The sequence below is a fragment of the Phascolarctos cinereus genome, unplaced genomic scaffold, assembly GCF_003287225.1.
Source record: "Phascolarctos cinereus isolate Bilbo 61053 unplaced genomic scaffold, phaCin_HiC Scaffold_1;HRSCAF=81, whole genome shotgun sequence".
In the NCBI taxonomy this organism is placed as follows: Eukaryota; Metazoa; Chordata; class Mammalia; order Diprotodontia; family Phascolarctidae; genus Phascolarctos; species Phascolarctos cinereus.
The window spans coordinates 114,797,268-114,814,675 of NW_027555514.1; the positions used below are offsets into that span (position 1 = coordinate 114,797,268).

The 17,408-nt window shown below is 38.2% G+C and overlaps 1 protein-coding gene across 10 annotated transcripts; it reads right to left on the minus strand.

The window, feature by feature from the left end:
- Positions 1-1,052: 1,052 nt before the first annotated feature.
- Positions 1,053-12,934, minus strand: LOC110219219 (small lysine-rich protein 1). Of its 10 annotated transcripts, none has more exons than XM_078153778.1 (5): positions 12,490-12,862; positions 11,888-11,942; positions 10,214-10,441; positions 4,068-4,259; positions 1,053-1,604 (listed from the first exon to the last, which is right to left on the minus strand). In XM_078153778.1, the coding sequence occupies exons 4-5, from the start codon at positions 4,083-4,085 to the stop codon at positions 1,407-1,409; spliced, it is 216 nt and encodes a 71-aa protein (XP_078009904.1). In that variant the 5' UTR covers positions 4,086-4,259; positions 10,214-10,441; positions 11,888-11,942; positions 12,490-12,862; the 3' UTR covers positions 1,053-1,406. The 10 variants fall into 10 exon arrangements, 9 of the variants coding, with proteins under 9 accessions (XP_078009904.1, XP_078009901.1, XP_078009893.1 ...); XM_078153775.1 differs by having other exon boundaries at positions 12,481-12,862; XM_078153767.1 differs by having other exon boundaries at positions 12,354-12,862.
- Positions 12,935-17,408: the final 4,474 nt, after the last annotated feature.

Consider the following 17,408-nt stretch of genomic DNA (forward strand, 5'->3'; position numbering starts at 1 on the left):
ACCTTCTGTTGAGTTTTGTTTCTTCTTTCTGATGGTTCCTCCTATTGGTTTTAATTTTTACTTACAACTTCACTAATGTGAAAATATGTTTAATAGGAATGTAAATGTAAAAACTATATTAGATTGTGTGCCGTCTTGAGGAGGGTGGGGGGGAGGGAGGGGGAGAAAAATTTTCAGTTCAAAAGCATGTGGAAGTGATTGTTGATAAATCAATAAATTAATAAAATTGGGGGAAAAATTTAAAAAAATAAACACTATGGATACAAAGAAATGCAAAAGACAGTCCCTGCCCTTAAAGAGCTCACAATCTAAAGGGAGAGACAAGCAAACTATTATGTACAAGCAAGCTACATACAGGATAATAGAGGTCATCCAGTCCTAGCAGTGTCAAACTCAAATAGAAACAGATCCCTACGAGTCCCATAATGACTTAGAAAAGCACAAATTAACATTATCTATGTTTTATTGTTTGTTTTTTGGTAAACATTTCCCAATTACATTTTAATCTCTAGGCCACACTTGTTGAATTTGACACCTCTGACCTAGTACAACCTCCACGTCATACAAATGAGGAAACTGAGACCCAGAGGGGTGAAGTGGCTCGTACAAAATCCCCTGGGTGGTAAATGGCAGTGGGAACTCAAAGCCAGGTCTTCTGAAACCAAAGACTGAGCTCTTTCCAACTGTCCTCATGCTAGCTCTTTTTTTTTTATTCGCTCAAATGACTGACAAGTCCCTTGCAAATCTTTTATCTTTTTATATGCTCTGGCTATCACAAAGCACGTTTAAAGCCTCAGAGGAGTCTCTGCAGGCAGTTGTGGTTTTTTCAGATCAGGAAAACAGTAAGGGGGAGGGGTGGGGCACATTATACAGATAAATTAGTTTTCTTGAGTATTTTCCCCTCAAAATTGTGGTTGTGGGCAGGCAGAAATGGGCATCACTATGGCACAGAGTGTTCCATCTTCCCATGGACAATCAGCTGCCCCTCCCTTATCAGGGATGAGGAGGGTCACATTTACTGGTATCAGCAGAAAATGCAAGAGAGAACTAGATTCACCAAGCAAAGTTTAATTCTGACACATAACAAAGGATGATTAGAACCAAACAGTACTCTGAAATCCACCATCCAGTTTGAGAACTACTCATACACGGTTTTGCCTTAGTTCCTAAAAAAAATTTGTTTTTAATGGTTCCCTTGGGCACAAATGTTAAGTGATAGTTCAATTCCCTTATCCTTAACTCCAAGAGCTCCAGTAATTCTCCACTTAAAGGTGTTTTCAGTAAGGTCTCATCTGCTTCTGGGTCTGTTTCGGTTGCATCCCTTCTCTGCACGCTTTGATTTATAGTTACAGTTCGTGGTTATGAAGACATGCTCTATAGGCATCTATCCGTCCAACCATTCATTGTTAAGCCTTCTTTCCTTTCTTTTTCTTGCCAGCACCAGGCCAGCGGAAGCCACGTAATTGTAGGCAGTCAGCGGCATTGTGGGCGATGTAATACAGGTTCAGCATGGCAGCTGGATGAAGGATGTCCACTTCAGGCTTTTTTGCTTTCTTCCCACCCTGGCCCTTCCCCCGGCCTTTTCCCTTTTTGCCTTTACCTGGCTTTTAAAGAAAAGAATGAACATAGGGTGAACAATCATATTCTGGAGAATAGAAGTTGCATCATAGTCCAACATTTCTATTGAAATTGGGGGAGAAAGGAAGTTTTATTGAGGAAGAAACTTGTGGCATGGGTGGGGGTGGGGCGAGGAAGGGTGAATTAATGAATTAACAAGAAAAGGGGAAAAATGGAATAAAGCAAACCAATGATCTATTTCCACCTTTAGCTCTGTTCATATGTTATTTTAGAGGTGTGTTGTAGTAAAGAAGGCACTGGGTTTGGAGTCTAAATTTGATTTGAATTCCAGCTTTGGTTAAATTACTTAACAGCTGTATGACCTTGGGCAAATCACTGAACTTTTTTGGACCTGAGTTTCCTTTTTAGAAAAAAAATTAAATGAATAAATCGACAAACACTTATTAAGTGTTTATATGTGTCAAGCAGGGTGCTAGGTTCTGGAGACACAAAGATACATAAAAGCAGAGTCTGGCCTTGAGAAGCTCAAATTCTCTTGAGGGGAGACAATTAAACAACTACTCACGTACAAGTTGCATAGAATGTAAAAGGTGGTAATGGCAGAAAGAAGGTGATAGCAGTCAGGGTGGGGAGAAGCCAGAAAGGCTTCTGGGAGAAGATGGGAATTTGAACTGAGTCTTTAGGTAATGGAGGTGGTGAAGATGAGGAGAGAAAGACTGAGATAAGCCTTTAAGGAATTGAGAAGGAGGAAGTAGAGACAGCATTCCAGATATGGGGAAAGCCAGCAAAAAGGCAGAGATGGGAGATTGTGTTGAGTTCAAAGATCAGCAATGAGGCCATAGGGTATCTGGATGGTAGCCTATGTGGAGAGGAACACAGTGTGAGAAGACTGGAAAGGCAGGAAGGGGCCAGGTTGTGAAGGGCTTTAAAAGAGAAACAGAAGGTTTTATATTTGATCCTGTAGGTAATGGGGAGCCACTGGAGTTTATTCAATGGGGAGAGTAACATGGTCAGACCTGCACTTTAAGAAAATTACTTTTAGTAGCTAAATTTGAATTTTGTAAAAAAAAATTGAATTTAATAAACATCAAATAAAATTAGCATTTCCACATATATTTCCTACTGTAAAATAGGAGAGGATGAGATATAAAATTATGAATCTATGTAGAGCTTGCTTTTCTTTTTAAATATGTAATAAATTCAACATTTAACTTTTAATACTGACCTGCTTGTCTGTGATTTCTTCTGGCCATCCTTCTTTCTTTTTTTTAAGCATCCCTATTGCTATCCCTCCTCTTATTCCCACTCTCCCCCCAAAATGGAGGAGTAAACTCCATTAAAACCCTTTTAACAAATATGCACAATCAAAAAACAAATTCCCAAATTGTGTGCTTCAGTGGCACTATCTGAAAATTTTGTTAATTGGAAAGATGATCTTTAAGATCTTTTCTAGATCTAAATCACAGTGCCTGGTACACAGTAGGTACTCAAGAAATACTTATTGACTGATTCTAAATTTTATATATATATATATATATATATATATATATGAAGAGATAGATAGATAGATGTATGCATTTTGTGTTATTGTTGTTCAGTTGTGCCCAACTCTTCATAACCCCATTTGAGATATTCTTGGCAAAAAATATCGGAGTGGTTTACCATTTCCTTCTCCAGTTCATTGTACAGATGAAGAAACTGAGGCAACAGGGTTAAGTGACTTGCCCAGGTTTACACAGCTAGTAAGCATCTGAGACCAGATTTGAACTCAGGAAGATGAGTCTTCCTGATTCCAGGCCCAGGGCTCTATCCACTGCACCACCTAGTTGTATATAGGCACGCAAGAATGTAATTCTGGCAACGTTTGTGCTATCTTCCATCCAAACTATTATTTTCTAAATTGCTCCCTCCAGTTCATTGGTGGTCCTGTAAACGTTTCTGTGACCCTGACCATCCCCCATGCTCTTTCCCTAGCTTTGTGAAGTTCTCCTTTCCTAGCTCTACATCTCTCACAGAATATCACGTCAATCACTTAATAGTACATGATAGAGAAGAGTTTTTTAAAAGTCAAGAGCAATCTTAAGGAATAACGCAATTTCGACTTGTTTAGTTTTAACCTAGGATTTAGTCTAGGCACAGAGACATAAGAACTTTAAATGCAGACATTCAGATTGATACACAGATAAATAAGTTACTATTATAGTTAGAAGGAGGTAAATTCACATATTAAAGAATTAAATCAATCAGCTAGCTTTTATTGAGCACCTACTATGTGCTTGGAACAGCATGGGCACTGAAGTTATAAAAACAAAAGCAACATCGTCTGTGCCTTCAAGGAGCCAAAGTTCTTTTGAGAACTAACAATGAAAAGCAAAATTAGGCATGATTTAGCAATCTATGTAAGCATTCAGAAGGATGTTTGCTTTTAACTATCTCCTAGAATGAAAATTTTGAAAATGTCACACAAAGAGACCTCCCTCCCCAATCACCTGCTTTTCTGGAATCATAAACCAAGATCAAAACAATTCTCCACTGTTCCTGGATGGGATGTGTCAATCTACTGCTTTTTAGCCCCTTTAATTTCCAGACCAAGTGTTCCTTCCTGGCCACCACTCCTCTTGGTATATTATGGAGATAACACTGTAATATAAGTTCTTTCATGGTGGTGGAATGGTTCTATTCTGAAAAACATAACCAATTATTTTAAATAAGGAGATAAAAGGGAAGGTAAAAGGAATATACCAGTGTAGAAAAGAGGAAGAAGGAGGCAGAACTTATTATTTCTCATAATTGGGGTATGTGAAGAAGAATTTACAAACAGGGAGAACAGGCATCAGACGAACCTTACTTATCTGAGCCGGACACAGGAGAGCTGAACATATGTCCAGCATGTGTGTGCAGGCACCCACATGTAAATTGCAGAAAGATGCACCAAATTTAACCAGCAAACAAGTGAGGATGGGGGGAAGAGGCAAGAGAGAGAATAACTGGGAGAGAAATAGTTGCAAACAAAACAAATTTCTTTCTTTAAAACAAAAAAAGTCTTTGTGAAACATGACAAAATTCCACAGCAAAGAAAACAGGGACAAGGAATTTAAATTCAGCATTTTTGATTTACCAAACAGAATAGTGCAGGGTACCCTTGGGGGAAATAGCTTCCAGAAACCAATTACTCAATCCTGTCAAATGTGAACAAAATCCAATTTCTTAATTAAACAAAAAGACATTTCCACTCTTAGTCTGAACACCATAAACAAGATATATTTCAATTATCTTAGTTTCAGGTAATTAAAATCCTTACCCAACACTGAAATTGATTAGTTCTTTAATTCAAGGAAGACTGATTTGGTCTTTGATTAAAATGAGACCAATAACTTCAGACTAGGACACTATCATATTTGTGTGTGTATGTGTGCGTGTGTATAAATTTTTTTTTAACACAACTGAGGCTTTAACACTCTATTTATTCTTTTAAACGGGTTTGACCATGTCACTATTCTGCTCAAAAAACCTCAGTGGCTCACTCTTGCCACTAGGACAGAATACTAACTTTTCTGTTTGTTTGTTCGTTTTTCCAGTGAGGCAATGGGGTTAAGTGACTTGCCTAGGGTCACACAGCTGGTAAGTACCATGTGTCTGAGATCAAATTTGAACGCAGGTCCTCCCAACTCCAGGGCCAGTACTTGATCCACTGCACGACCTAGCTGCCCCATTTCTGTTTGGTTTTTAAAGCCCTTCAAAAGTTCTCTTTCCAGGCTTCCAGCACATTACTTTTGTTCAAAAATTGCACATTGCAGTCAAACTGTTCTACTTATTCTTTATAGATGACATTCAATCTCCCAGCTCCACGCTTTTGCATAGACTGTCCCCCATGACTGAAATCTCCTGATCTCTCCCTTCATAGACTACCTATCTTTCTTCAGAGCTCAGCTCAAGGGCCAACCCCAACAGGAAGCCCATTCTCCTCAGTTGCTAGTACCCTCCCCCAAGAAATTGTTTTGTGCATGTTTAGTATTTAATTTTCTATATACTTCTTATTTTTCAGTCATTCAGTTGTATCCAACTCTTTGTGACCCCACGGACCATATTGCACCGATACTGGTCATGGTTGGGGGTTTTTTTTGGCAAAGATACAAGAATGATTTTCCATTTTCTTCTCCAGTGGATTAAGGCAAATAGAGGTTAAGTGGCTTGCCCAGGGTGACACAGCTAGTAAGTGTCTGAGGTCAGATTTGAACTCAGGTCTTCCTGACTTCAGGCCCAGCACTCTGAGCCACCTAGCTGCCTCTATATTCATGTAATTTCCTCTCAATAAACAGGCAAGTTAACCTAGCTGAAGCAGCAGGGAACCCAAAGGGAGAGAGAAGAAACAGCATATATCAGGCAAGTCAAACCATTACTGCCACCATCTTGACCATCTTCTCCCTGACAGACTCAATGGAGAAAGCCTAGGATCTTGAATCCATGAGCCTTGGGAATGGCAATGATTTCTGCCCTGTGCCCAAAGCCATCATTCTATGGTGCTATAGCCTGGCAAATTACTCTAGTACATGCTACAGCTACAGCGACTGAAGACCCAGAAAATAAAGGTTTTGCTACAAAAGGTCCTGGCACTGTCAATGGCTCAATATCAAAACTCATATGATTTTATCAGTGGAAATCACATAAAAGAGGCATTACCATCTATTTTGATGTTATACCCTGAAGATCATGGGATCTTTCCATCTGACTTAAAGCTCAAACCTTCCATGTGTGTGGTCTCCCCTATTAGATTGGGAGCTCTTGGAGAGCAGTGACTAGCTTATTCTTCTACATGTACCTCAAAACTTAGCATGGCACTTGGTACATAGCAAGCCCTAGATAAGCGGTAGCTAGGTTTCACAGTGGCTAGAGCACTGAGATTGGAGTCAGGAAAACTCATGTTTCTGGGTTCATATCCGGCCTCTGACACTCCGGGCGAGTCACTTAATCCTGTTTACCTCAGTTCCCTCATCTGTAAAATGAGCTGAAGAAGGAAATGGAAAACTGCTTCAGTACCTTTGCCAAAAAAAAAAACCAAAATGGGGTGAGGAAGAGTTGGAAATGACTGAACAACAGCTACTCTTGTATATAACCTAGTTATTTTAATGTTTGTCTCCTCCTTTAGAATGAGACCTCCTTGAGAGTAAGGATTCTTTTTATCTTTCTGAGTTTAACACAATGCCTCATGAATAAGAAATGCTTTTTTTTTTTGGTGAGGCAATTGGGGTTAAGTGACTTACCCAGAGTCACACAGCTTGTGAGTATCATGTGTGTGAGGCCAGATTTGAACTCAAGTCCTCCTGACTCCAGGGCCAGTGCTCTATCCACTGTGCCACCTAGCTGCCCTAGCAATGCTTAATAAAAGCTTGTTGACTGTCTTATGCAAACTCCTTGAGATCAGGAGCTATTTTGTTTTTAAAAGTCTTTGCATCCCTATTGTCTGACACATAGTAGACATTTTAATAAATGCTTGTTGACTTGAATGTTTGTTGAACATATATAGCATTTAAGGTCTGCAAAATGCTTTGCCTATCTCATTTGATATTAACAGGATCACTTGTGAGATATATTTACCTAAAATAAGTAGGTTTCATACTAGCAAAGATCTCGAAATTAATGGTGTACCCTTTGGGAAATGGCCAAAGAAATTCTGGCATGTGATTGTCATGGAACAATATTGCACTGTAAGAAATGACAAAAGGGATGTGTTCAGTGAAACCTGGGAAGACTTACATGAACTGACACAGAGTAAAGAAAGCAGAACCAAGAGAACCATGTATACAAAAACAACTGGCAAGACAAACAAGAACTCAGATCAATACAATAACAAATGCTATCCACATCCTGACAGAGAGGTGAGGTTGGACTCGATATGCAAAATGACACATAGATTTTTGGACATGACAATGTGGGAATTTGCTTTGCTTGACTAGGCACATCTGTTACAAGGATTTTGTTTTTCTTAAAAAAAAAATCAGAGGTTTACATGCTTGCACATGTATGGACTATATCAGATTGCTTACCATCTCAGGAAGGGAGAAGGGAAAGGAGGCAAGGATAGAATTTGGAAATCAAAACTTTTTAAAAAAATGTTAAAAATTGTTTTTCCACATAATTGGGGAATTTTTTTTTAAACCAGAGGTATGGGTGAGAAAGAGGAAATAAATACTCATAATTTTTTAAAAAGTAAGATAAAAGTTGCATAAAAAGTGGCTGATTCATTGTACTTAGTATTAGAAATACACTAAGCTAAATAAGTAGTGTTTTCAATTGCATAAAATGAAATTAGGAACAGTAGTTTGGTTATAAAGTAAATATGTTATTAGAATATGACATTTTAAAAGGGAGTTATACTACTAGTCATAACACATGGCTAAAAAAAAAGGATAAAAATGTTTGCTCAATAGCTTAATTATGCTCCCTCACAATACAACCTAATGGCTACCATCCTTTGTGGAAAAAAAGTTTTTAAAAGAAATTTTCAAAAAATGAGAGACCACAGGAGGATTCTGAGTTTATGCAATCCTTCTGGGGAAGACTAGAACATGAGGGGAACAGGAAAGCACAGTGGTGGACAAAGGGTTACTATCCTGGCCCATCTAATTTTGAAAATTCTGGTTATTTTTCCAACTTTCCACTTTTCAGTGTTCATACATGGCATTAAATGTTCAAAGTCTGAAACTGTACTTTTTTTTTTAAAGCTCTTTTGATAAGTACTCTGAAGGAGAGAAACAGGTGGCTGACATAAGAACACACCACTGTCTTAGCCAAGATTAACTCAAAAACAGAAGCCCATCCAGGATACTGCTTTTAAGGTTCCGCACAATGTTCCTGTCTTTTACAAACACAGATGCTTTTTCTTTAAAACATCTTTAAGACAGTTACTCTAAAGGAGAAAGATGATTCAAAAGTCTGGGCCCCATCTACTTCCTGTGTCACTACAAGGGAGCTCTGGGGCCCTTTGTCTCCCATGAACAAAATGCAGATTGAATGCAGGATGAGGATTCTGAAACCAAAGTGACATCCTGAATTACATTGATTGATTTGCTCAAGAAGCATGGGTTTAAATCACTCTTATTCTGTTTCCTCACAGACAAAAATGGAAAGGGCAATTATTATTCATCACATAAAGGGAGCACAAGGGTGAATGATGGCCAAACGCACTTGAGATCCCTACATTAAAAGCTCTGTGAAAATCCATGTATCCAGGGCCAGCTAGCTAGGTGGTGCAGTGGATAGAGCACCAGCCCTGGAATCAGGGGGACCTGGGTTAAAATCCAACCTTAGACACTAGCTGTGTGACCCTAGGCAAGTCACTTAACCCTCTTTGCTTCCAAAAAAAAGATAAACCTAATCCATCATTTCTCTACAAAAAGGTTGTTTTCAACAGCTACAAATATTTATTGAGCAGCTACTGTGTGTAGGGCACTGAGGTCAGCTAATGATGATGTAAGACGCTGGAAATACTAGCTGAAGAAACTTGTACCATAGTTGTGGAGACAGGGTACACACACACACACACACACAATCTTATTACACTTCTGTGTGTTTTTGTGTGTGCACTCGAGCTTGAGCATGTGTTCATACCAGCTGAAGGGGAAAACCAATTGCCTACAGTTAGTCTCCACAGCTGCTACAGCATAAATTTCCCACACTATTCTTTTTTTTTTTTTGCAAGGCAATTGGGGTTAAATGACTTGCCCAGGGTCACACAGCTAGTATCATGTATCTGAGGCTGGATTTGAACTCAGGTCCTCCTAACTTCAGGGCTGGTGCTCTATCCACTGTGCTACCTAGCTGCTCCTCGCACACTATTCTTGAGGCAGCCTAGCATTACAGGCTCACCTGTAAAATCAGGACATCAGATAAATGATCTCCAAGATCCCTTCTAAACCACGTCTGAATCCTATGATCCTATTATACTTCTGTAGTCAGCCCTACTTGCTGCAGGACTGGGAGATTCATTATTTGCATGCAATTGGGTCCTTTCCCTCCCTTATTTACTTTCTCACTTACTTGGCTGAGTTTGTAAAATGGGGCCATCATGTTCAATGAACTCACCACTTTTGCTAGAGTGTTCAAGACAGATAGTGGCTGTTTTGGAAAAACAATTTGGAATTATTCAAGAAACATAGATGAAGTTATTGACGCCAATCATTGTGATCCCAATTACTGGGTTTATATTGCAGAGTGGGGGAGGGATGGTAAATGCCAGCAAGGAAGTATCTATTTGTACAAAAAGATGCACGGCTAAACCATTTATAATTGCAAACAAGTGAAAACAAAAGTGCATGTCCAGTGGCTGGGATATGGCTGAACACATTACATTGTATGAATGTAGGGATAGGGATAATAGAGACTGTACCTGTGAATTTATTGACTTCAGAAACTTTCTGGCTGATGCCAGGATGGTATCTCTTGAGCAGAGAAGAAAAAATTCTTTTGCTTCACTTCCCTCCCAAATTTTTTTGCTCAAGCCAGCTGAAGGAGAAAACCACTTACCTAAAAGCTAATAGTCTCCACAGCTACGGCTTAAGGCAAATTTCCCATACTGTTCTTAAAGTAGCATACAAAAATTAATAGCTGTGTGACCTTGAACAGTTATTCACTTTACCTGTCACGGTCTCAGTTGTAAAATGAGGCAGTTGGGATTAGATGATCTCCAAGGTCCCTTCCAGACCATGTCTACATCCAAATAATTGATCTATGAAACTAATATAATCAGCCTGAATAGCTGAGAATCATTTTCCCTCCAGTGTGACCTGCTCATCCCACATCTACTTTAGTTGGCTGACTTTTGGTGGTCATGCTCTCAGGTGACATCCTTTAAGGGGCTCTCTACCTTTAAGGGGGAAGGAAGAGAACACACGATCATAGATGCTGAACTGGAAGGCATCTCAAAGGTCTTCAAACCCCTAACAGCCTGGAACTCTCTCTATAATACCCAAGATAAACAATTATATACCTTCCTCTTAAAGACCTCTAGTGACAGGGAACTTAATACTTTATGCAGCAGCCTATTGCATTGTTGGATAGATCTCATAATTAGAAAATCTTATTTAATGTTCAATACTTATTTTCCTCTGTGACCTCTAGCCACTGGACCCAGTTTTGTTCCCAAAGGTCATGTTCTATTTTGTCATCAATTTTTATATTATTTCCCACTCATCTGTTAGCTCATAGACACTCAGTGTGTCCTAAAAGTCTTAGTGCAGTTTAAAGTTTTGGTAGCTTAAAATAAAAATAAAATAGAAAGCTTTACTCTTTACTAGTTTAAAAAACTGCATCAAGACTTTTGGGATACCCTGTTATCTTGCCCGAAGGCACTGAAAAATAAAAGATATGAAGACAAAGCTTGATGGCCTATTTCCTGTTTCTTGAACGGGATATTCCATCTCCTGACTTTGCACTGGCTGTCTCCTGTGCCTAGAGTGCTCTGCCCCTTCCTCTCTGCTTTGTACTTTCTATTTCTTCAAAATTCAGCTCAAATTCTATCTTCTGCAGGAGGGTTTTCTCAGTATCCCCAGTTGCTAGTGCCTTCCCTTCTCACATGACCTTCCATCTACTGTAGAGATCTTGTATGTTCTTGCTTATTTACATATTGTCTCCTCCATTAGAATGTAAGTTCTGTGAGGGCAGACACTGTTTTTGCTTTTCTTTGCATCCCCAGCACTTAGTACAGTTACTGGCACATACGAAGGGCTTAATAAATATTTGTTGACTTGACTGCCTAGGGCAGTGCCCTATTGCTGCCTTCATCTTTCATGATCCTACAGTCAGTCCCTTGATGATTATGAATGAATAAGATTATGAATGAATGACACCAATTTTGGATGCACTTCAATTCTAATCTAATCTTCTCTAATTCAGAATGCAAACAAGCAAGTAGACAAAAACCAGAAGGAAAGAATGGTGACTATGGACAACATGATTACAAAACTGGTCAATTTTAAGTGAAACTATTGCTCTAGATTCAGAATAGCAATAAACCAGTTTTACAAGAGCCTCAGAATTTCTTAACTAAGAACATGAATGATACATAATAGAACGATAGTGTACGTTTGCATAGCACTTCGTGCTTTACCTAGTAGTCCGAGGACTAGTATCCATTCACCATATCACAGACGGGGAAACTGAGGCTCTGAGAGAAAAAGCAGCTTGCCTAGGGTCACACAGCTAAAAAAATTGCCAAAGGTGGGAACTGCACCCAGACCTCTGGACTCCAAATCCAGAGCTCTATCCCATTTGGTACACTGCTTGTCTAAACTTTAATTAGTAAGTTTATTACCATGACAAAGCCTTGCTTTCCGATGAACTGGTGGTCACGGGGTCAGTTCATAATTCTGAAATACAGAGATCATAAAATGTGGTTACAGACCAAGGTTTTTCACATTGCTGCCTACCGGAATTCGAGTTTCCTCATCACCTAGGGAAAGGGAAAAAGCACAAAACATTCAGTGGTTAGGAATATGAGCCAATCCCTGCTAGCATCTATAAATCCATGACCTGTAAGCTCCACCACCAAAACAAAATACCCTTGAAGAACCGGATGCCTTCCCATAGAAATCCAGGACAATCATTATGCCTTTCTGTTCTTGTTCGCGCTTCTAAAACGGGTTATCACCACCTTCTGGCAAACAAAAGAACAGAAACACAACTAAGCAGCTTCAATCCAGGGACAAAGGAGGGTGGCGATAAATAAGGACAGCAGGTGAAAAGTGCAAAAATCCCCCCATTCCCAACAGAGCCTTCACCAAGCCACCGCACGTCCAGCGCTGCAATGGAAACAACTCTGCTCCTGAGAAGTTAACAACTGCATTTGTCTTCCTGGCTAGCTCGTTCAGGAAAGACGATGATCCTTGCAAGGGCGGGTCGACTCACCATCCTCACCTGCTCACAGCCCCTGCAGCCTATGCCAAAGTCACGCGCGCGCGCAAACAAATGTCCATTCTGCCTCCTTCCCCTTGGTGGGCGGAGCCTGCGCAGTGTTTATTCTGTTACTAGGAGCAAAGGGGCGGACGGTATGGGGGAGGGGGGAGGGGAGAAGGGAGGCGGGTTGAAGAGGCAGAAGAGAAAGAGGTAGGGGCGAAGTTGGGCGCTCCTTCGCTGATCCTTCTTGCCACCCTAGCTATTCTCTCAATCCGCTTGATATTAGGTGTCTACCAATGGAGAGCGTAGGCTGTCTATCAGCTGTACTTGCCAACAGTGCCGAGGTGATAGCCCACCCCGTATAGAAGGTGCTCCTCACCTCTGCGTCATGTCAGCCCTTCCAGAACCCCCTTGTTAGAGTTCTCTCCCACAAGAAATTCTTTATCTGCGTCCTTGTCGTATTCCATCCCCTACCCCTACTAGAATGGAAACTCCTTGTGGGCAGGAACAACGTTACCAAATCATGTTGATACTTCCTCCCGAAAGTCACTCAAACTGACTTCAGTTTTTCTTCCTTCTCCCCGTCACTCTGCTTGAAACCTCGTTGCCACTTCTGGGGCATCGAGGTGGAACGGTGGATTCAGCTTTCTGGGCTTCAAATTTGGCTGTGTGACTCTCGGCAAGTCTCCTAACCTCAGCCTGACTCAGTTTCCTCAACTGTTAAATGGAGCTGGTAATAACACCTACTTCCCAGGGTTGTCTGGAGGATCAAACGAGATATTTGTAAAGTGCTTAGAGTAATGTCTGGGCAGATGATTAATAAATGCTTGTTTTCTTCCTTCTGTTTATAAATCTTACGTACAAAGGTTCGCTTTAAAGGATTTATCTAAAGATTAAGAAGGTAAGCTATTTGGGTCTTACCTCCCACCTATTGACAATGAGCTAAACCAGATGACTGTTTAAGACTTTGAGACATGGAAGAAGCATCTGAATTAACCTTTGAGACATTTGGGACTGACATAATTTTTAAATTAAATTTTCATCCATGTTTTGTTTTCATATCAAGAAATGATAATAAACATTTATTGGGTACCTAAGATGTGCCAGACACTATGCACCCAAATTTCCCCGTGTATCTCTCCCTCTCCCCCTCCCAAAGAGACTCCTCCATATTTTTATTTTATTCTGTTTCACCCACAACCCAACATTGAGCAATTTTTTTGAAATCTCCCCAAAATAAAGTCCTTAAAACATAGCCGCATAGTCCTATAAAACACATTACCACATTGGTCATGTTACAAAACCTACGACTCTCACTGAATTTTAAGATCATCACCTCTCTGGAAGGAGGTGAGTGGCCTTTTCATTTTCATTATTTTGGACTCTATCTGCCTTAGAGTTCTAAAGTCTTTCAAAGCTGTTTTTCTCTATAATGTTATCATTGTATAACTTGTTCTCCTAGCTTTGCTCACTTTGCTCTGTATCATTTTATAGAGATCTTCCCCGTTTCCTCTAAAACGGTTCATTTCATCAATTAGTAAAGCACAATAATATCCAATTACATTCATACACTAGAATTTATCAGTTCCCCAATTGGGACCCTCCCTCAGTTTCCAATTTTTGACTGCCTGCTATGAATATTTTTGTACATTTAAATCCTTCTCGTTTTCCTTTGATTTCTTTGGGGTATAAGTCTAGTAGTGGCATAGCTGAATCACAGTTTAGTAATTTTAGGGACATAGTTTTAAACGGATTTCTAAATGATTGGACCAATTCAATAGCACCACCATAGCACCAACATTAGTGTACCTGTTTTCCTGTAACTCCTTCAATATTTATAATTTTCTTCTTTTATCATCTTTGGCAGTCTGATGGGTATGAGGTGGAACTTCAGGTTGCTTTAATTTACATTTATCTAATTATTAGTGATTTGAAACATTTTTTTCCCCACATGGTTGTTGATAGCTTGGATTTCTTTCTTTGAAAATGCTTTTCATGCACTTTTACTTTTTAGTTATTGAGGAATGGCTCTCAGTCTTATAGTTTTGAATCCGTTTCTTACCTATCTTGGAAATAAGGCCTCTATGTGGGAAACTTACTGCAATGATTTTTTCTGGTTGTCTGTTTCCTAATTTTGACTATGTTATACTTGTTTTTTTTTTAAAAAAAAAAGCTTTTTAATTTTATAGAATCAAAACAGGCATTTTATCTTATGCCATCCTCTCCATCATCGTTTAGTCATGAACTCTTCCCCTATCCATATACATAAAAGATACTTTCTTCCTTGCTCCTCTAATTTGTTTCTAATGTGGTTTCTCACATCTATATCATATATCCATTTGAAACTTACCAAGGAATGTGGCATAAGATGTTATTCTAAATTAAATTTCTGCCAGACTGCTGTCCAGTTTTCCCATCAGTTTTTTTGTTTGTTTTTTGTTTTTGCCAAATAACGAGCCCTTCCTCCTAGTAACTGGGGCCTTTGGGTTTATCTAACACTACGCTACTGTTTATTTGCTTCTATATTGTGTTTTTAACTTGTTTTGCCGGTCAATCTCTCTCTCTCTCTCTCTCTCTCTCTCTCTCTCTCTCTCTCTCTCTCTCTCTCTCTCCCAATAGTACTGAATTTTTTTAATGAATATGTCATTGTAGTACAATTTGAGATCTGGATCCTCCCTTTCTTCCTACTTTTTTCATTATTACTTTTGAGATTCTTGACCTTTCATTCCTCCATCTGAATTTCATTATTATTTTTTTCATAGTTCTATGAAGTATTTCATTGGTAGTTTGATTGGTTTAGTACTGAATAAGTAAATAAATTTGGGTAGCAATGTTATTTTTATTATATTGGCTTGACCTACTCATGTGCAATTAATGTTTCTTTAATTATTTAGGTCTGTATTTATTTCTGCAAAGAGCATTTTATATTTGGATTCATATAGTTCCTGGTTAAATTGTGGCAGGTACACTGCCAAGTATTTTATAGCTTCTATTTGAATGGAATTTTTCTTTCCAGCTTTTCTTGGAGTTTATTGGTGTATGCACACACACACACACACACACACACACACACACATACATACACACACCCCCCCATTGATTTATGTGGATTGATTTTAAATCCTGTAACTTTGCTACAATTATTGTTTCAATTAATTTTAGTTGACCCTCTACAGTTCTCTAAGTATACTACTATATCTGTAAACAGAAAAACCAATAATTTTGTTTCCTTTTTGCCTCGTTTTATTCACTCAATTTATTTTTCTTGTCTTATTGCTATAGCTAGCATTTCTAGCACTATATCAAAAGTCGTGGTAATAATGGAGATCTTTATTTTATCTAAATCTTATTGGAAAGACTTCTAACTTTTCTCTGTTACTTAGAATGTTTTCTCTTCAAATTTACATAGATATTATTTACTATGTTAAAGAAAGGTCCGTTTATTCTATGATTTCTAGAGTATATATTAGAAACAAGTGTTGGGGTTTTTCAAAAATCTTTTCAGCATCTATTGATATAATCATATAACTTTATTATTTATATTAACATAGTTTATTATATTTATAATCTTCCTTATGTTGAATCAACCTTGCCTTTCTGGTGCAAATCCACAATGTTTAATCTTGTTAATATGTTGCTGTGACCTACTAGCTAATATTTTCTTTAAAATTTTTGCATCAATGTTCGTTAGGGATATTGGCCTATGGTTTTTTTTCTCTGCTTTGTCTCTTGCTGGCTTAGATATCAAGACCATATTTGTATTGTAAAAAGAGATTGAAAGGGTTCCTTCTTTTTTTTTTAAATTGTAAACAGTATATTGTTCTTTAAATGTCTGTTGGAATTCACCTGTAAATCCATCTAGTACTATTTCTCACTGCCCCTCTCCACCCCCGGAGTTCATTTATGGCTTTTTCAGTTTCTTTTTCTAATATTGGGTTATTTGAAAAGTCTATTGTTTCACTTGCCAAGCTGGATATTTTATATTTTTATAAGAGTTCACCCATTTCCTCTAATTTATCAGTTTTATTAGCACGCTATTGAGCAAAGTAGTTTATCATAATATTTTTCTTTATTTCTTCTTCATTGATTATGAATTTATCTTTTCCATTTTTTACAAAGCCTGGTTTTCTTCTCACTTAAAAAAAATCATACTAGCTAGCCATTTGTCTATTTTATTAGTTTTTTTTAAAGCTTCCAGTTTTCTTTATTAATTCAATGGACTTTTGTTATCAACTACATTAATCTCTTCTTTAATTTTGTATAATTTCTACCTTCTTATTTAGCTGGAGGGTTTTGATTTGTTGTTTTTCAATTGCATATCCAATTTATTGATTTCTTCTTTCTCTCTCCCCCTCATAACTACTTTAGCTGTGTCTCATAAGTTTTGGTGTGTTGTTTAATTATTGTCATTTTCTTTGATGAAATTTTCCATTGTTTCCATAATTTGTTCTTTGAGCTAGCAGTTCTTTAGAATTAAGTTCTTTAGAATTATGTTTCTAATTAGTGTTTAATAGAGGCTGGTAGTATTTAAGTATTTAATAGAGTGCTAGTGCTGGAATCAGGAAGACTTGAGTTCAAATGTGACCTGAGACATTTACTAGCTGTGTGACCCTGGGCAAGTCACTTAACTTCTGTTTACCACAGTTTCCTTGCCTATGAAATAGGGATAATAATAGAATCTACCTCCCTGAGTTTGTTGAAAGGATCAAATGAAATATTAATTGTAAAGTGCTTTAACATAGTACTTGGCATGTGGCAAGCACTACATAAATATTAACTATTATTACCATTGTTATTGCTATTATTTTTAATTCTTTCTTTATGGACCCTTTATTGAATATAATTTTTATTGCATTGTGATCAGTAAATGATACACTTAGTATTTCTGCTTTTCTACATTTTTGGTGAAGTTTTTATGCTCCAATACATGGTAGTGTCAT